This window comes from Galeopterus variegatus, unplaced genomic scaffold (genome assembly GCF_000696425.1).
Source record: "Galeopterus variegatus unplaced genomic scaffold, G_variegatus-3.0.2 Scaffold684, whole genome shotgun sequence".
Classification (NCBI taxonomy): domain Eukaryota; kingdom Metazoa; phylum Chordata; class Mammalia; order Dermoptera; family Cynocephalidae; genus Galeopterus; species Galeopterus variegatus.
The window spans coordinates 306768-327920 of NW_007726795.1; the positions used below are offsets into that span (position 1 = coordinate 306768).

Consider the following 21153-nt stretch of genomic DNA (forward strand, 5'->3'; position numbering starts at 1 on the left):
ATTTTCAATCTTACAACAATCCCACAATAAGAAGATTATGTTAAATCCTTTTTTTACTATGGATCATTGGGGGAAAAGCAATATAAGCTGTTTAAATGAGATTTTTTAAACTTTTTTTTTTTTGTTTTTTTTTTTTTTTTGTCTTTTGTCTTTTTTCCGTGTCCGGCAACGGATCGCAACCCTCAGTGTTGCCCCCGTACCGGACCGGGGACCGGCAACGGGATTGCAAACCTCGGTGTTGCTCCCGCGCCTCGCTCAGCCAGTGAGCGGGAACCGGTCTGTATGTGGGATCCGAACCCTCGGATGGGAGCGCCGCCACGCTTCCCAAGCGGCGCACTATCCAGTGCACCACCGGGCCGGCCCGTAAACTTTCTTTTCTAATAAAAAAATTTTATGATTTTTAAAAGTTTTTAAAACATCCTTGAGTTAAAGGTTATCAAGAGTAAAGAGACTTCATCAAAGCCATGTAGGATACAGGAAAGGTGTGGAAAGTTCAATACCGGAATTCCAGTTTAGAGAGATAGAAGTTCTGATGCTACAATACTATACTTTCCAACTTTCCCGGAAATGTCCTCCACTTTAATTCCTGCCAATCAAAATACAATTCATACATAAAATCATCAACTCAATGAAACCTTCCCGCACAATGCCAATTGATCCTTATTTCTTTATCATAAGAGCACAGACTTTGGAGTCCAACTGCCTTTGAATTCTGGCCCTACTACTTATTCACTATGTGTGAAGCCTTGAGCTAATTTCTATAAGTCTCAGTTTCCTGATTTGTAAAATCCAAATAATAATATTATTTACCTTATGAAATAGCTGGGAAGATTTAAAATGATAATACATGTAAATCCCTGAGAATTATGCTCAATATTGTTAGTTAATATTATTTCTATCATTCATATACTCCTTATCATCATTTCTCATTACATTATGTAGGTGTTATCTCTTCAGCCACTGTTCTCCAGGGCAGAAGATATGTCTTATACATACTTGTTTTCCCCACAGTGCTTAGCAGGACATTATTCTCTTAATAGGAACTCAAAAAATATTCCAAAGAATCTTAATATGAAAGCAATCTCTGAGGCGAATCTAGTTCAACCCTCCCCCTAAATCATGATTTTCTTTTGCAACAACCTAAAGACAATCATCTGTACTCTATCTTGAACACAAATATATATTTATGTTGAGCACAGCTGATGACAGAAAGTTCATCCCTTCACAAGGCAGCCTGATTTATTAAGTAGTTGTCACTGTTAGAAAATCCATCCTGAGGAGGTAGAAAAGCTGTCAGCTTCTGGAAATTGACTTGGTAATACTCAATCAAGAGTTATACAAATTTTCAGCCTCTGTAAATTTCATTCCTGATTCTATATCCATAGAAAATAAGGCCAAATGCCTTCACATGTACAAAGGTATTTATTACATGATGGAGTTTGGATGTGTTGTCCCCTCCAAAACTCATGTGGAAATTTGATCCCCAATGCGGCAGTGTTGGAAACGAATTGAGTTATGGGGGGCAGATCCCTCATGAATGGATTAATGCTCTCCCTGGGGGAGGGGGGATTAATGAGTGAGTTCTCGCTCTATTAGTTCCCACGAGAGCTTATTGTTTATAGGACCCTGGCACCTCTTGCTTCTCTCTCTTGCTTCCTCTCACCATGTGATCTGCTCATACCCACCAGCAGCCTGCCACTTTCTGCCATGAGCAGAAGCAGCCCGAGGCCCGTGCCAGATGCTGGCTGTCCCAAAATTGTAAGCCAAATTAACCTCTTTCCTTTATAAGTCACCCAGTCTCAGGTATTCTGTTACAGCAACACAAAACAGACTAAAACATTACAACTCTATTTATAATAGCAAAATCAGGAATTAATCTAAATATTTAGAAGTAGGGAAATAGCAGAGTACCTAAATATAACAAAAAGTCATTATAATTAAACATATAAAGGTTGATGGCCAGGGTCTTAGGCAGGAGCCAAGGGCAGCACTCCCACCCAGAAGCAGGCAAGAGAGCATGCCAAACACAGTGCTTCCACATGGGTGGCTCACCACAACCACCGCCACAGCCATGGCTGCCACTAAAGTGGCTCAACACCACAGCAGTAGCCACAGCCACTGTGCAGATGGCCTGCCAGAGACTCAACTGCATTGACACAAGGTGAGTCAAGTGGATATGAGAAAAAGAAGAGGATGGTCTCTCCTAAAAGCCCACTCCAGAGTAATAAAAGAAACAGCTCCTCTACCAGGTGACCAGATATCAACACAGAGATACCAGAAATATGAAATCCCAAGTAAATGTGATACCACCAAAAGAATACAGTAATTCTCAAATACCAGACCCTATAGAGCAGGAAACCCTTGAAATGACTGAAAAGGAATTCTGAGCAACAATCTTAAGGAAATTCACTGAGATGCAAGAAGACTCAGTTACACAACATAATGAAATGAGAAAAAAATTCAGGGTATGAAGGAGGAAATTTACAAAGAGATTAATACCTTTAAAAAGAAAGTAGAAACTCATGGAACTGAAAGATTCACTAAATGAAATAAAAAACACATCTGAGAGCTTAAGCAGCAGGCTAGAACAAGCAGAAGAAAGAATTTCTGATTTTGAAGATAATCTTTTCAAAATAACCCAGGACGGGCCGCCCGGTGGCGCACTGCTACAGTGCGCCGCTTGGGAAGCGCGGCGGCGCTTCTGCCGAGGGTTCGGATCCCACATGCAGACCGGCCGCTCACTGGCTGAGGGAGGGGCGGGAGCAACACCAAGGGTTGCGATTCCGTTGCCGGTCCCGGTCCGGTACGGGCGCAACACTGAGGGTTGCGATCCGTTGCCGGTCACAAGAAAAGACAAAAAGGGAAAAATAAATAAATAAATAAAAATAACCCAGGATGACAAAAGAAAAGAAAAAAGAATTTTAAAAAATGAAGAAAAGGGCCGGCCCATGGCTCACTTGGGAGAGTGTGGTGCTGACAACACCAAGTCAAGTGTTAGGATACCCTTTACTGGTCATCTTTTTTAAAGGAAAAAAAAATGAAGAAAATCTAAGAGAGCTTGCAGACAACCTTAAGTGCACAAACAAATCATGGGCATTCCAGAAGGGAAGGAGAAAGGAAAAGGCATGGAAAACCCATTTAACAAAATAATGTCAGAAAACTTCCCAGGTATAGGGAGAGACACAGACCTTCAGATCCAGGAGGCTCAAAGATCCCTAAACAGATTAAACCCAAAAGATCCTCTCCAAGACACTTCCTAGTCAAACTGGCAAAGCTCAAAGACAAAGGGAGAATCTTAAAAGAAGCAAGAGAAAAGCATCAAGTCACCTATAAGGGAGCCCCTATCAGATTAATAGCAGACTTCTCAACAGAAACTGTACAGGCCAGAAAAAATGGAATCATATACTAAAAGAGAGAATACTAAAAGAGAAAAACTGCCAGCCAAGAATACTGTACCCAGCAAACCTATCCTTCAGAAATGAGGATAAAATCGTGTATTTTCCAGACGAACAAAAACTGTGGAAGTTCACCACCACATGATCAGCCCTACAAGAAATCCTCAAGGAAGTCTTGCATCTGGAGTCCAAAAAATAATAATCACTACCATGAATACACAAGAAAGAACAAAACCCATTGGCAGAACAAAAACACAAATGAGAAAAAGAAAGAAACTAAATCTTACCACCACAAAAAACCATAAAGACAATGTAATAATGCCCCTGCTTTATTTCTGGTTTTAGTAATTTTGGTCTTTTTTCTTGATTAATCTAGATAAAGGTCTGCAAACTTTGTTGATCTTTTTAAAGAATCAACTTTTGGTTTTGCTGATTTTCTCTATTGTTCTTTTAATTCCCTACTTCATATATTTCTAAGTAATCTTTCTTATTTCCAATGTAATCTTTCTTATTTCCTACTTATATTTGCTTTTGGTTTAGTTTGCTGTTCTTTTTCTATTTTCTTAAGGTAGAGGTTTACATTACTGATTTGATATTCTTCTTATTTTTAATGTAGGTATTTACAAGCATAAATTTTCCTCTAAGCACTGCTTGACCCCGGCATCCTATAAATTTTAATACGTTGCACTTTCATTTTTACCTCGAAGTACTCTCTAATTTCCCTGTGACTTTCCTTTTTACCCATTGTTTATTTAGGACAGTGCTATTTAATTTCTACACATTTGTGAATTTTCTAAATTCCCTTCTGTTATTGTGGTCAGAGAACATGTTTTCTATGATCTTAGTCTTTTTAAATGTATTAAGACTTGTTTTGTGGCCAAAATAAAATAAAATAAAGATAAATAAATGTATGCAATTCAGATAAATAATTAAGTAGCCACTTCAGGGTAACTAAAGTTTTTCTTTCATTACTGTTGTTTGACCTCAAGTGCACAGAGTTGATTAATGGTAATCCTTGTTTACAGTTTGCTTTCGTTATTTTTCCATATATAACCCCTTTTATTCATTTATATAAATATGTATAATGTATGCATTTATGAAATAATAGACATCATAAATAAATAAATAAATAAATATATGAAGATTAATAATGGTGGGACATATTTCCAAAATTAATGTTAAGTATAAAATTAAAATAAATTTATATATACACCATGATTAAATCCAATTACAAATATATATATCCATGGAAAAATACTGGAGAGAATGGGATATATAGAAATGAAAACAGTATTGATAGGATGGTAGGACAATTAGATTTGTATTGCTATTTAAATTACTTTATTGTTGTTATTATATTGCTTTAAAATATTTAAAAAGAAAGTTCTTCCTTTTGTTGAGCCAAAATCAATTTCTGCCCCCCAGTTTTCTCCCCCAGAATTTCATCTATTAACTCTCATTCTGCCCTTTGAAATCACACAAAATAAATCAACTTGAAACATTTGAAAATAATAACTTCACTCTTTGGCACTCTGGAAAACAGACTGGAGAGGCAATGATGACATCAGGAAGCCAGTTAGGAGACTCAGCTGTCATTCACCAAGAAAGCAGTGATGACAGCCTGGATTAGCACAGTGGCAACAGGGCCAGACTTGAGAAATATTTCAAAGGCAGAACAGATGGAAATGGAAACCAAAAGGATGTGGAAGTAAGGAGAAAATAGGACTTGAACACGTTCTTGTTCAGGTTGTTTGGAAAACTGATGGTGCAATACCAAGTTAAGGAATCTGGGAATAGGAAGAGCATATGTGACGAGAAGTTGAAATTCCATTTAAAGATGTTGAATTTGAGATACCTGTTAGATACACATGTATATATATATATATATATATATATATATATATATTTTTTTTTTTTTTTTCCCTTTTCGTCTTTTTTCATGACTGGTAACAGGATCGCAACCCTCGGTGTCGCGTCTGTACCACGACCGGCAACGGGATCGCAACCCTCGGTGTTGCGCCTGCACTGCACTCAACCAGTGAGCGGACTGGTCTCTATATGGGATCCAAACCCTCAGCGGGAGTGCCGCCGCACTCCCAAGCGCCACACTCTACCGAGTGCACCACCAGGCCAGCCCGACATGTCTATATATTGATGGAAAGATCAATTTGGAGTCAGGGATATAAAATCAAACCAGAGAAGTAGAAGAATGCAAAGATAAAAGAAAACATGAATGAAATGGAAAACAAAAAAAAAGCAAGAGAAGTGATCAGTTGAATCAAAAGATGACTTTTTGAAAAGTCTAATAAAAATACTAATTTTTGGCAAATATAATCAAGAAAAATAAATAGGACACAAAGAAACAGCACCAGATATGAAAAGAGGGGAAAAAACTATAGCAACAGAAGAGATTTTTTAAATTATGAGAGACTTCCATAAATAACTTCATACCAAAATATATGAATACCTGAAGGTGGGGGACAGAAAGGCCCAGTGTTCATATTTTTTGGTGTGAAGTCATTAATGCAGGTTTTTTATAATTTAAAATATATCTTCTATTTCTGTAGTTATCTTCCCTTTTTGAGAAGAGCAGAGACAGTACTTAACTGTAAACTTTGGAGTAGACAAAAATTTCTTAAGCAGTACCAAAAACTGCTGAATATAGCTGAAAAGATTGATAAATTAGACTATATTAAAATTAAGAACTTCTGCTCATAAAACACCTCTTTAAGAGTAAAAAGGCAACTCAAAATTGAAGAAGATATTCACAGTACATGTATCTGTCAAAGGACTTAATACATAGAATATATATGCAGAACTCCAACAAATCAATAAAAACGAAAAACAACCCAATAGAAAAAAATGGCAAAAAATTGAACAATACTTCAGAAAAGAAGATATCCGTCATGGCTAATAAACATATGAAAAGGTTCTCATCTTCATTAGTCATTAGGGAAACACAAATTAAAACCACAATGACCTACCATGGTTCACCCACCCAAATGGCTAAAATTAAAAAGTTGGGAAATGCCAAGGGTTAGTGAAGATGTGGAGCAACCATAACTCTCATACATTGCCGATGGGTGTGTAAATTGACACAACCACTTTGGAAACACTTTGCAGTGTCTATTAAAGCTAAATGTACACATACCCTTTGACAAGCAATTCTACCCCTAGCAATTCTTTTTATTTAAATTTATTTATTATTATCATTATTTTTTTACATTCTAAGATGTTGTTGTGGAGCAGTTGGAGCGGGGAGGGGAAAGGGAAGGGAGACAGAGTGAGAGGAGGAGGAAAGAGGGAGGGTTGGATGTGGTGGAGGCCTGTGGCACCCCCTTCATTCTGGCAAGAGAGCCCAGGGGGCTTCTGGTGGTGGCCTATTCATCGTAACTGGACTGGATGCAGACATTGAGGGGCATGACTGAGGCCCTTGGCCCCCCAACTGGCAGCACTTCTGGTGGCAGCCTGGTGGTCACTGCTGGATTTGGATGTTGGATGGGCATGGCTGAGGCCCTTGGCATCCCCCAGCCCCAGCTTGGGAGCCAGGGGCACTTCCAGTGGCAACCTGGTGGTCGTCGCTGGGCTGGATGTGGACGTTGCGGGGGGCTGGGGGTGGTTGAGGCTTTCAGCCCTCCCCCTCCTCTGGCTTGGGAGCCCGGGGGGCTTTCAGTCCTTCTAGGTTTTTTTTTTTTTTTTTTTTTTTTTTTTTTCTAATTTAATTTTGAACTTTGCAAAAATTACCCCATGCTGTATTACTTGTTCATATCTGTTTTATGTACCATTAGGATTTTAGCAACAGCTTTTGGGGAGACAGGATTACTTCATGGAATGGGTTTTACCTGCTAGAATACACATTTTTTGATTATTTTCTCAAGTGTTTTTTCCTTGTTCCACTATCAAGAATTATTTCTTCTCCTAACTGTTTTGGCTAAAAATATTTTCTGAGTTGGAGATTTTGTGTGTGTCATTCTACTTAAATTATTATTATTATTTATTTTTTTGTCTTTTGTCTTTTTCCGTGTCCGGCAACGGATCGCAACCCTCAGTGTTGCCCCCGTACCGGACCGGGGACCGGCAACGGGATCGCAGCCCTCGGTGTTGCTCCCGCGCCTCGCTCAGCCAGTGAGCAGGAACCGGTCTGTATGTGGGATCCGAACCCTTGGGCGGGAGCGCCGCCGCGCTTCCCAAGCGGCGCACTATCCAGTACGCCACTGGGCCGGCCCCCCTTCTAGGTTTTATAGGTGTTCTCTGGTGGTGTTAGACCTTTACTGGTTAATATCAGAACTTTGTCTCTGACCCCTAGGGTTTTTTGTTTTTTCTTTCAGTTCTGTATTGGATTATTCGCTATTCCCACCCCTAAACTCTGTACTGGAACTAACTTGTTGTCTTCTGGTTACTTCTAAAATTCCTGTGGGAACCAGCACTTGAACTCTGTGGGTGAGCTAAATTACTGTTTTGCTGCCGATTCTCTGGAGAAGGCTTTTTGTGCAGCTCAGGGTTTAATTGTTGACCCTGTAAGCACTTCCAGGTCTTGTGAGGTTCGGTACACTTGGATTGTGTGGAAACTCTGGTCAGGGCCTGAGTCTTTTCAGCAAACTGCACCCCCTGTAGTTCTATATCCCTGACCAGTCTATACTGAGTGGGCCTGTGCTGGTTGGAGGGCAGATCAGCTGTCCATGCTGTGTCCCAGTGTTCCCCCAGTGGGCTCATTTCCCCTACCACCCGCACTCCAAATGCTTCTCAGGGACAGGCTGTGCACCAGTCCCTTGCAATGACTCACCAACCTCTGCATGGCTCCTTTTTCCAGTTATCTATGGCCCCTTGCTCCTATGTGGGTCCACAGGAACCCTGTTAGTGGTCTTGCTGGCCTGGGGGCCACTAAGGCCCTCTTCTCTCCTGCCGCCTCCAAGCAATTTCATATAAAGTGCACAGCAGCAGCTTTTGCCAGCTCTTGCTCTGTGTGCTTACCAGGGCCAGCCTTAAAATGGTCAGTGCTTAAAACAGTTCGAACGGTCCTTTCTTTCCAACATCATGGCTTCTCCTGCCTTTACGAATTCTGTAGGTCTCTTCTCTTCTCCCGAGCTATAGCAACCCCAGCTTGGCAGTTGTTGCTTTTTAATAGTTGTAAATTGATTGATTGTGGGAGAGGGTGATGCTGGGTACCGTCTATTCCTCCATCTTGATCGGAAGTCTCCTACTCCTAGCAATTCTATTCCCAACAGAAATGTGTACATATTTCACTAAATAGCATATTCCAGAATGTTCAGAGTAGTACTATTCATCATAGTTAAAAATGTGAAATTACCCAAATGCACATCAACAGCAGAATGGATAAATAAATTATGAGAATGGTCCTCAACAACATGTAAAAATATGCATAAATCTCACAACATAACACTGACTGAAAAAAATAGTTCATACTCTATGATTCCACATCTACAAAATAAACAAGAGAACAAATCTATGCTTATAGAAGTCAGATTAGCAAAATTCTTGGTGAGTAAAATAGTGGCTTCAGAGTAAAACTGGGTTTCTTGGGGGCTGGTAATATTTTCTTTCTTGATCTGAGTGCTGATTTCACATGTTTATTCAATAAGGCGGGGACCAGGGTGAGGCAAGCAAGATAAGCAAAGAGGAAAATTTAAGGAGGCTCTCTCTCAGCACCTGAGATTCTCCTTAATGTGTGCTCCCTAGGCACCTTGCTTGCCTCACCCTTGGCCCAGCCCTAGTGTTCAGTTTGTGAATATTTACTGAGGTGTATCATTATAATACATATACTTTTCTGTATGTATATTATACTTGAATTTAAGTATGTTAAAGTCGTGTGGTCTACCTCACACCACAAATAAAAGTAAACTCCAAGTGAATTAAAAACCTAAATTTGAAAAGAAAAACTTTAAATATCTTAGAATAAAATATAGGAGGATATTATTAATTACTCGAAGTAGGGAAGGATTTCTTAAGGATATCAAAAGCACGTATTAAAATAAATGGTTTGATGATATTTAAATTAAGAACTTTTCTCTTTATCAAAAGACCTCTTAAAGAAAGTAAAAAAGACAAGCCACAAACATGAAATAAATAATGCAACATAAGTAAATGAAAAAGAATTATTATTCAGAACATATTTTTTTAATCAATGAGGAAAAGATAAATTACCAAACAGGAAAATGCATGAAAGACTTGAATAGCTACTTTACATAAAACAAAACTAGAATGGCCAATGAAAAGATTCTCAAACTCATTAATGAAAAGATGCACAAACTCACTAACAATCAGGGAAATTCAAATTAAAATCATGAGTTACCATTTCATATCCAGTAAATTGGCAGAAAACAAAAACTTGGACAATATTAAATGTTGGAAGGAATATAGGGTACTCTCTTCACTGATGGTGGAGTATAAATTGGTACAACCACTTTGGAAAATAGTTTTGTGTTACCTAATATAAAGGTGAAAATGTGCAAGCCTAGAACTCTTTGACATATTTTCTAGACACTCTTTCACATGTGTACCAGGAGGTATGTACATAAATGTTCATAACAATTAAAAGGAAAGAATGTCTATTAAGAGTAGAATATTCTACAGCAGAGAAAATGCAAAAAAACAACCATGCAAAATGATGAATCTCATTTTTGATGGTCAAGCAAAAGAAGCAAATCATACAAGAATACTCAGAGTATGATTACTTTTACATAAAATTTTAAAACAAGCAGACATACTCATACATGATAAAACTATAAAGAGCAAGGGAAGGATTATCATAAAAGTCATAAAAATGGTTACTTTTGGAGGATGGGTAGTGCAATGAGGAAGGGCGGCTTCACAGTAGTGGCAATGTTCTACTTTTTAGCCTAAATGGAAGGTATATGAATGTTCTCATTATTCTTTAAACCGTTCACATTATTTTTATATACTTTTCTGTATGCATAATACATTTCAAAATAAAACAATTTTTAAAAGCAACGAAGTAAAGATTCTACATATGTATGCACGTGTATGAGTGTATGAGTGTGTGTGTGTTTGTGTGTGTTCTATGAAGAAAAACAAAATAGGAACCCTTAGTGGGAAAATGTCTGTAAGCATTTCATAGACTTACTAAATTCTCTCATATGATTGGCTGGCTGAGAGAGCAACTTGAATCAGCTGAATTTACCACAGAGTCCAGATCTTTGTACATATATTTTCTATTAAACGTAAACTTGGGAAATATTATCACATACCTAATTTAATCTATCAATGGCACTATCTCTTCTCAGGCTGTCCTGCTTTCATTTCATTTAATAAAAGAGAAAGAAATTCTTAATATTTAAAAGATAAAAATCCAGTTAAAACATACACATTCTTTTCTTAACCTTTATTTTTTTTAACCTTTCTCTGTTTGCTACATCTTCCTTGAGTGGAATCAGAAGAAAAAAATTGCACCAAAATCTAAAGCCATGTTCATGTCTGACATTAGGAAAATACTAAAAATGAAAAACAAAACAAGACAAAAAAAAAACCAATAAAAAACAAAACCAAAACACTTATTGTTTGTTTGGTTATATTATTTATATTAATTGAATTAAGACTAGGACCTCTTTTCAATGTATTAACCATAACACAGAGTTAAAGAACTAGAAGGAACTTTCAGAAGTTACCTAGTACAGTCATCTATCTTTAAGTAGAACTTAAAGTATCTCAGACAAATAAGTTATCATCCTAATCTTAAAATACCTCCTGAAAAGATATCATGGCATCTCTTCCCACTGAACAGTCTGAAATTTTTTTTGTCTAAGTCAGAACCTTTTTAATGCAATGTTGGCATACAGTAAACATTATTATCCAGACAACAGCCAGTTAAGGATATGGATTTACCTAAGGGACAATGGGTCCCAAGCAAGTACCTAGCTCCAGGTATCTACTGATGTAAATGGGAAGGTAAAAGGCTCAGAGCCCTGCCTGTTTGGCTCCACTGGCTCTAACTCCACCAACTCCATGGATTTCCCCCAGCGATCTAGCCTCGGAGCTTGTTTCTTTCCACATAACCAAGAGTTGACAATCATTTTATTTTCACTCTGACTCAGGTTAATCCGTAAACTTTTTCTTCCCCAACCCCTTCCCACCCAATTACCCCCAGTAATCAAGAGCTGATTTATACTTCCATTGAATATGAATAAACACCTAAAACATTTTTTATCCTAAAATATGTATTTATAAATGAAAGGAAGAAAACCCCAAATTTTCTAAATTTATAGGTACCTTTAATAAAAGAAATATATTGGAAAATCTTTCTTTGCCCTCCTAGTCATGGACAATTCCATCTAACAAAGTATATTTCTTTCTTGAAGACTGTACTTTTTTAGACTAAAAATTCCCTGATATCAGGAGTTAGTTTTGTTTCAGTTCTTATACCTGGAATGCTCCATCAGACTCTGTTACTGTGACATGACCTGTGTGGAAACTGAAAAATGTCAACTGTGTTTAACTGAAGCAATGGAGGATCACTAAAGCTTTGCCTTACATGATTGTTGCATTCCTCTTCTTCCTCATCGCAGTCTAGACCCTGATGGGCAATCTGGGTAGTACTGTTCTCCGGAGAGAGATTGTTCTCCAAATCAGGCACTCTGGAGGCCTCAGTCGTGACTTTTACTTTCATGCTATGAAAGCCAGTGGAGACTAATCCCACTTGCAGGTTGACAGGATCACCCTCAAATAACAGGAAGTGTGAGTCCACCCCTTCTTTAAAACCAGGGGGTTGGTAATCATGTGGGGTTACTGCAAAATGAAAAGGACAAAAAGTCAAGAAAACTGAGTTTCAATAGAACAAGTCATGTTAATCTTTCATGTGTAGCAAGTCATCTCTTTCAGATGCTTGCAAAATGCTTCTACTTATATAAAATATTATTTCAGAACTTAAGGGATTTGACTAAAGGTCTGCACCTACCTGCATTATAGTAGTGGAGTTTCATAGTAAGTATAACATCATTAGGAAGGGGTCCAAGGTTCTGCATCAGTATATACAATTTACGGATCAGTAGAACACTGGCTTTCTTAATATCTTCACTATTTGCCCCACTTTCAAAGCTCGTACTACTGCTAGAGTCACATAGAAAAATAGCATACTTTTCAATTATATACAATACTGACAATCTATTCCAAAAAGAACAAAACTTTTGACTACATTATCAAATAAATAAAAACATTAGGAAGATAGGAAGAATAAGTTCTGGTGCCCTAGGATGACCATAGCTAATAGTATTGTATTGTATATTTCAAGATATCCAGAAAATAGGAACTTGAATGTTATAACCACAAAGAAATGATAAATGTTTAGCTGATAGATATACTAACCATTCTGATTAGATCATTACACAACATATGCATGTATTGAAAACAACAAATTGTACCCCATAAACATGTACAATGAAAAAATAAAATTAAGATTAAAAAAATTAAAATTAGGGCCGAGCCCGTGGAGCACTCGGGAGAGTGTGGCGCTGGGAGCTCAGCAGCGCTCCCGCCGCTGGTTCGGATCCTATATAGGGATGACCGGTGCGCTCATAGCGCTCACTGGCTGAGCGCGGTGTGGCCGGTCTCAAAAAGGACAAAAAAAAAAAAATTAAAATTAAAAAATAAACATCAGGACATTCTTTAGCCTACTTTTAGAGTGACTGTACTTTTTGCAACATACATACTAAGGATTTCTTAAGTGGCAAGCTCCCTTAAAGCATTTAAAGTATGATCTTATTTTTTATTTTTTATTTTTTTTTTCCTTTTTGTCTTTTTTCGTGTCCGGCAACGGATCGCAACCCTCAGTGTCGCGCCCGTACCGGACCGGGACCGGCAACGGGATCGCAACCCTCGGCGTTGCTCCCACACCTCGCTCAGCCAGTGAGCGGGAACCAGTCTGTATGTGGGATCCGAACCCTCAGCGGGAGCGCCTCCGTGCTCCCAAGCAGCGCACTGTTGCAGTGCACTGTTGCAGTGCGCTACCGGGCCGGCCCATGATCTCATTTTTTAAACCTGATTTACAAATAACCACATGCCATAATAGTTAGAACAATGGATTTAGAATTAGGTGACCTGGCATCTAATATTGGCTCTGCTGTTAACTAGCTGAATGACCTTGGTCAAGTCACTTAGTTACACTCTAAGTCAGTTAACTCATTTATGAGATAAGCTTACAGACATTTCTACACCTCTCTAAGTATAAAATCAATCACCAGCTCTGGGCATCTCTACCATCTGGTTATCTCTCAAAGGCATCCTCTCCTCACTCTTGCATGAATTACCACTGGAGGTATCCAATTATTCTTCCTGCTTTCTTTCTTGTTCACACTGCAAAACATTCTCCACACCACTGCCGAGATAATACCCCTAACAGGAAAATCTTCTCATCTCACATTCTTGCTTAAAATTCTTCTATTATATCCATCACCTTTCAATCAAATACAAGCATGGTGTGTGTACAATGCCTTTTACAACCAGTCATGCCCATCTATAGCTACTTCTCAGTTTCCTCTCATCCACATATATTCGTATATGCTGTTCACTTTGCTTTTATTGTACATTACCACTTCCCTTCCTAACTCTCCCAAATTCATGCTTTAACACCTAATGTGCCCACTCTTCAAGGAAGTCTTCCCTGATAATCCCCAAACCTTACCCCTCTGGATGATTGCTTGTCCCACTCTAGACTGTGAGTGGCTATATCTTTCATCTCCCCAGTACTGAGTTTGGTGCCCAGCTACTCGATAAACATTTGCTGAAGTATTAAATGAATGATACGGGCCAGCCGCAATCGATCAATCAATAAACAACGTTGTACTAAATAATCCTCTAATTCTAAAACTCTTTTATTTCTCTCCAAAGTTTTCTTCCCTAATCAATCTCACATTTGAGTAATTTCCAGGAAGGCCTATGACTAAAATATATTTGCACAGTGCCTTGCATATTAAGAATTCTATTATCAAAATAATCCTAAGTAATTGAATTGTTGGATTTTTCCCTAACTGATCTTTGGAAGCAATGTGAATTCATAAAGTAAACATTTATTAAGTGAATATATTAGCTTCTTTTAAATTTTGAACAACTTAAGTTTTGTCGACCAGAATTTTAACACAGGTGACCAGAGTGAAGGACTATAGACATATAGCTCATAGGATCTTCTAGGATACATCAGTAAAATCATATTCAGGACTCCCATTTAAACAAATGCCTATCTTTGGTTTCTAGGATATTAGTAATATGCATTACCTTCTCTCTTCCTTAGTATCTGCAAGATATGGCCATTTCTGTTTTTTCTGCTTACCTCTTGGCATACGTGCCTTCAAAACAAAAGAGATTAGTCTGGTTGTCAGTAGTCCGTACGTCTGGGTTTTGGAAAGTAAAAGGCAACTGTTTTATGTGAGAAAATATGTGTGAAACATGCTATAAAATCTGTAACATGCCATACAAATGTTAGCTAATGATGATTAATATTTTAATTCTTATTTCTGGAACTAATTTTCTATTCATATCTGAATGCTGTCTGTAAGTTTTACAAATGAGAGAATAATTAAGGAAGGGAACTTTGGAGAGAAATCCTCAAGCTCACAGTAAATGATGAGCCACAGCCATTAGTGGGGAAAACTGAGAATTAGGTCATGCTTTTCTTCAGAGTCATTCCATTCAGGGGCACCTATCCGTCTTACTTGGCTACCCAGGGTTGTTCACCATCATCTGCACTTCCACTTCTATTCCATTTCATCATCAGTACTTAGCTCTCTATGCCTCCTGGTTGATCTGAATCCAAAAGCTATTGAGAGAGGAATAAATGTTGCTGCTTAACAAAACATCTCCATCTGTACCAGGGAACTTGTGAAGCAAATATCCTTGTCTTTGCCATTTAACCCATTAATATATCTAAAACTTGGAGATTAGACTTGATAGGAAAGTCCAGTGCTTTCCAGTCTTTTCCATACAGGGATACATATAGAAAATGATACTTGTTTGACTTGCTGGCGTAAGCAAATAAGAATATTCATGTATGTAAGCAAATAGTCGAGGGGTTGTAACTGCCCCAGGCCCAGTCTGGCTATATTGAGGGTAGAAAGGATCAATATCTTGGCATAGCAATTGAGAACTTTGGGTTAATGGCTAGACAGAAACTTATGGAGTTCTTCAATTAACATCGTATAGATAGCCTTATCAATATAATGTCTACTGCCCATCATTGCCTCTACTCCTACAAGCTTACTCCATGGGTTTCAGATATTTAGACAATTACAACAGTCCCTTTTTAGAATAGTGGTTTTTCGTAGGGTTTGTAGGGAAATTACAAAAGGAGTGTAAGACCTATCTCTGATCTCAAGAAGTTTACGTTTACCTTAATCCTATGTTTCTCATATACATTAAACAATTAGATTCTACCTGTCAAAATCCATAGTGGCTCCTTCTTTTGTGTATTTGAATTTGAACTGATATATCTCAGTCACCTTCTAGAAAAACCAAAGGAAATACAGAAAGAAGTTAATTTAAGAAAGAAATCCAGAGTCTTACCTGATAATAAGTAAGGAACATTTTCATTATATACCTATTATACTTCCTACATGCCTGTTTGTTTTACAACATTACATTATTTAGGAGTAATATCTCCAGATATAATGATAACTTAGTTTTTCTCCTCTGTGCTAAAAATGAGTTAGATGGCAAAAACTACCATTACCATTTTAAAGCTGGAAAAACTAAGGCAGAGTCAAGTGTCTGACCTGACTAGGTAAATGACTGTGAAACTAGTTGAGAAACCATTCAACTACTTATAGTAACAAATATTTTATTGAATGCCCACTTTGTGTCAGACACTGGAGTTACCATGGTGAACAAGACAGAAAAGTTCTCTGTTTTTCTGGAATATACAGTCTAGTCAGGGAGACAGTCAATAAATAAGTAATCAAATAAAACATTTTCAGATAGTATAAGTGTTGTGAGTAATATGAAGCAGATGCTGTGATAGAGATTACATGAAGGGGAGAAGTGCTGATTTGCTTTGGAAGGGCCAACAAAGGCCTCACGGAAGAGATGAGGTATGAGCTGAGCCTTGAGAGATGGAAGTCATGTGCAGACCTAGGGGGGTAGGATACCCCAGGCAGAGGAAACAGCAATGCAAAGGTTCTAAAGCAGGAAGGGATGCCTCTTCCAGTACAAGAGAGGAAGCCAAATGGCTGGAGATGAATGAGCAAGGAGCAGAATATAGGAGATAAGGTTGTAGAGGAGGTTGTGAGGGCCTGTTGGCCATGGCAATGGATTTGGATTTTATTCTAAGTAAATTAGAAGTCTATTGAAGGGTTTTAAGCAGGGGAATTATTTGTATTTTTAAAAGATCACCCTGGCTACTTTAAGAGTGCACAGGGGAAAAAGTGGAAACTGTGAGAGCAATTAAGAGGCTATTGCAAATACGTTGAACTTTCAGAAGGAGAGAACAAACCTAAGGAAAATAGAGATGGGTGGCAAGAAAGGGAGGGGGCTTGAGGAGTGATTGGTCGGGTAAAGGCATAAAGAATAATTACAATTTGTAATAATAAATATGCTAATAAAAAAGTACCAAAAAAAAAAAAAAAGGCTATTGCAGTAATTCAAGGAAGACTAGAACGGCAACAGGAAAATTAGAAAAATTAGTAAAGGAACCGGGATCTATGGCATCAAGTCTTGTTTTTTCAACCTTGAACTAAAAATTAGATACCACTGTTATCTGCTCTCCTCACTGTTAAGAAAGCCAGAAATAAAGAGGGACAAACTTCCCTCATGAGAGACATACTCCATTTAATATAAAATGATTGCCTTGCAATTGAAGCAAAGGTTTGGCCCAGATATGTTGTACAATTTGTCCGCAGAACTGGAGAAGATGATAAAGACAAGTAAAATTTAAGTCAGAACACACAAAAATGCTCCTCATTCATCTGGTTCAGTATTTGATCCTTGACAAAGTAGGAATGACAATGTTAGATTGATCAGAAAAAGCCTCAGTGTTCCTGTTACTTTAAGATTTGGTCTCCCACCTCTGCTGATCTTGAAATTTAACATATAACTTAATCATAGGTTATCAGGTCTTGGGAAAATTGGCTCATGCGCTTAAACTCTAAGGAGACTGCTGTGTAATAGAGTTAATTTTAAATGAGAAAGTATTTTTCTAGCAAGACAGTGTACTTGACAAATCAAAGTTTAGAAGGCTGCTTTGTGAATACAATAGGTGAGATTTGTGGTACCTGCAAGTACCTACAGCAACAGATACACAGTGTCCTCTCTTAGCCAAATGCTGGGTATAATTGTTCTCTCAAGCAAACAATACCTAATTCCTGCCTGCCCATGTTTCTCAATCAGCTTTAGCTTTTTGATGCTGTGAGCTATCTTTTTATATTTATAGCAGGCACTTGTTTCTTCTTAACACCTTATAAGACATTCTCCCACTTTTCATACTGAAGTGTTGCCTAATAAAGATGAGCCTTTAAAATGCTCATCAATGGTTTCTATTAATCATACTGAATATATTCACGTAGACCAAAAGCAACAGCAACATATGCAGCTTTTCTTCCTCTACATTCCAATTTATTGGCAAGACTTTTCAGGTCTACCTCCAAATCAAATCACAAGTCCATCTGATTCATTCTCTGTTCTATAGCCAAAAAGAGTTTTTGAAAATACAAACCAGACCGTGTCATTCTTTTACTTAAAACCCTCCAATGGCTTCCCACCACCCTTAGAATAAAATCTAAAAACTACCTTAGTCTACAATGCTCTACTCATCTGTCCCCTGCCTTCCTCACTGACCTTATCTCCTGCCACTTTACCTTCCACTCACTAATCTCCAGGCTCATGGCACCTTTTCCATCCACAAACACCAAAGGTTCCTTCCTACCTTAGGGCCTTTACACAGCTATACTCTGGAACGTGCTGTCTCCAGCTGATGGTGATAATATTAGGGCATTGCCCTAAACACCTTACATCAGTTCATTCTTCTGTAGCTAACATTCTGAAGTAGAAATTATTATTCTCATGATTCATAAAGCTAGTTAGTGGTAGAGCTGGGATTTGACCCTAGTGCTTGTAATGTTAACTACTGTGTTATTCTGCCTGTCACATACTGTTGCCTTTCACAGACCTGCATAGGTTGATTCCTTCTGGTCATTCAGTCTCAGCTCAAACAATGGCCCCTCAGGTAAACCTTCTAACACAGCCATCCAAATCCAATCCCTCCTTCTCCATTCTCTACCTCAGCACTCTCTAGCACACTACCTTTTAAAATTTTCTTTATAGCATTATGACTATCTGAAACTGTGCTCATTTTGTTTACTTATTGTTTATCCTCCCTCATAAGAATGTAAGTTTCTAGACAGCAGGGACCTTGTCTATCCCATTCACTTCTGCGTTTTTATACCTTGAACAGTGCTAAGCACAGAAAAGAAATCCATTTAATATTTGCTGAATGAATAAATATTCAGCCAGGATAGAGTTCATGTTCAATTAGGATTTCATTCTGTAAGGTTTTTTTAAAGAAAAAAACAAAGTAACTAAAAGTATATTTTATATATATATATACTTTTAGTATAAGTATAATATAGTATAAGTATAATATACTTATTACTAAGTAGCTAAAAGTATATTATATATATACTTATATACAAGTGTGTATATATATATATATATATATATAAAAGTATACTATAGGGACCACCTATAGCTCAGTTCCTGAAGCAATCTGTTAAATGTGAGTGCTGACCATGTCCAGTAGGCACAAAGAAATAGATAGTGAAACAGTAAGATTTGTTTCCTCACAATATTCATATGTAACCATTCTTTATAGTCTATCATGCATTAAGTCATGTTAACCTTTCTTTTTTTTTTTTTTTTTTTTCCTTTTTGTAACTGGTAAGGGGATTGCAACCCTTGGCTTGGTGTCGCCCGCACCGCACTCAGCCAGTGAGCGCACCGGCCATCCCATATAGGATCCGAACCCGCGGTGGGAGCGTCGCTGTGCTCCCAGAGCCGCACTCTCCCGAGTGAGCCACGGGGTCAGCCCAACCTTCCTTTAATATATTTACATTTTGGCTTACATATTTTATTAATAATCTGCCACTCATTTTGTGGTATGTGCCTGTAAAAAAGCTACATTTTCACTCTTCTCTACTTCAGTTACTTATGTTGGTTCATCTCTTTCATGAGATGGGAGCAAACAGAACAAAACTTCAAGTGCAGAAGCACCACAACTTTGTATAATGTTCAAAACTCTGTTGGCTTTCTAACTAGGGAAGCACACTTGTTTGATTTAAGCTGGAGGTTCTCAACTGTTGTACCATGACATACTCTTCACAAAAGTGCTGCAAATTTTAATCCACGTGTAAAGTGTATTTTTGCTTCAGGTAAATATTAACATTGTTATTGTTTGCACAATTTTGTTTAGGGAAGGATATACTTCTAGGGGTATGACTCAAGAAATACGGCACAACATCAGATAAATGCTGAAGACTATGTTTACGTGAGAATGCTGTTCTGTGAGTAGCTAAGAGAATGAGATCAGGAAGGTAAACAGTTGTATCAGTGACTTGATAAACAGTGTAAACTCATGGATACTTTTAGGTACTAGAACATTGCTATACCACAGTAGTAGTTATACTGTAATTATTGCTGACTTGTGTGGTGTTCTTTCATGTCTTTTAATACCCTCAAATGTGCTACCAAATTTTTTAGTAATCAAAAGTGAGCCATGAACACCTAGAAGTTAGGGATTACTACTATAGGGAACAACCTGTAAACATTCAAAATATTTTTTTCCTGGGTCATAAACAATAGCTGAGAACTTAACTGTATAATAAGCTTTTCTTTCCTAAATTGATTATTATATATGCCTGCATCAAAACTCATTTAACAGTTTTCTTCCTACTCTGTAAGATTTTTCTGTACTTAAGCCAAATTTGCTCAGCATTTAACCACCCCAAAAACCACTGGTTTCAAATTAGGAGTTTTGAATGCATAAGAAAACATGATAAACACTGCACTAAAAAAAAAAAATCTATTAACAATTTAGTTTGGAAACTTCCCCCTCAAACCTACAAAAAAAAAAAAAAAGCATTTTTTGAAACTAAACAAGAGACAAAGATAAAAAGAGGTATCACTAATTTGGGCATTGAGAAATTTCTACCCACCTATATGCAACAGTTTTCTTTCCCCTTGCTTAAACTGTTATTTGTAGTCTGGCAAAGAAAGGATATTAAGGTCTAAAAACGCTTAATTTAATCTTTAATACCACCAGTTGGGCTAAATCCATAGGCTAAAAGAAGGAAAACTGAAAGCAAGGAGAAAGAAAGCTAGGAGGAAAACAAGAGAACAGAAGGAGAAGAAAGAACAGAGGGCTTCTCCCTTCATTTCTATGCCACAGACACAGCTGCCATTCCAAGTGGTACAAGTAACTATTACGTATCCCGGACTACAATATTCACTCTGGGAGGTAAAAAACAAGACTCTTGTCCTCAAGAATTCATAATGTGGTTGGGGAGATAAAGTAATCTACATGAACCAAATGAGAGTATTAAATTGTGGAGTTCTGCTGGAAAAGGAATTTAGGGAAGAAGTGTAGACAGAATAGCTAAAGTGGCATTCATGAAAGATTTGAACATAAGTTGGCCTGGAGTATGAATAGGAATAACCAAGCAGAGGGAAGAAATCTAGAGGAGTAAAGAGGTAAAGCTCTGAAAATCTATGAAAAAGGTCAACAGGGGAGAATTTAGTTGGCAAAAATCTT

General features: G+C 37.7%; 1 protein-coding gene across 1 annotated transcript in view; it reads right to left on the bottom strand.

Moving 5' to 3' along the window:
* The window catches only part of HORMAD2 (HORMA domain containing 2), a 75075-nt gene that overhangs the window by 29936 nt on the left and 23986 nt on the right, over positions 1–21153 (bottom strand). The window contains exons 7-10 of the mRNA XM_008571367.1: positions 15792–15859; positions 14299–14304; positions 12325–12476; positions 11902–12155 (exon numbers count right to left, since the gene is read on the bottom strand). Coding sequence (XP_008569589.1) covers positions 11902–12155; positions 12325–12476; positions 14299–14304; positions 15792–15859 — 480 coding nt within the window. The remainder of the gene's footprint in view (positions 1–11901; positions 12156–12324; positions 12477–14298; positions 14305–15791; positions 15860–21153) is intronic.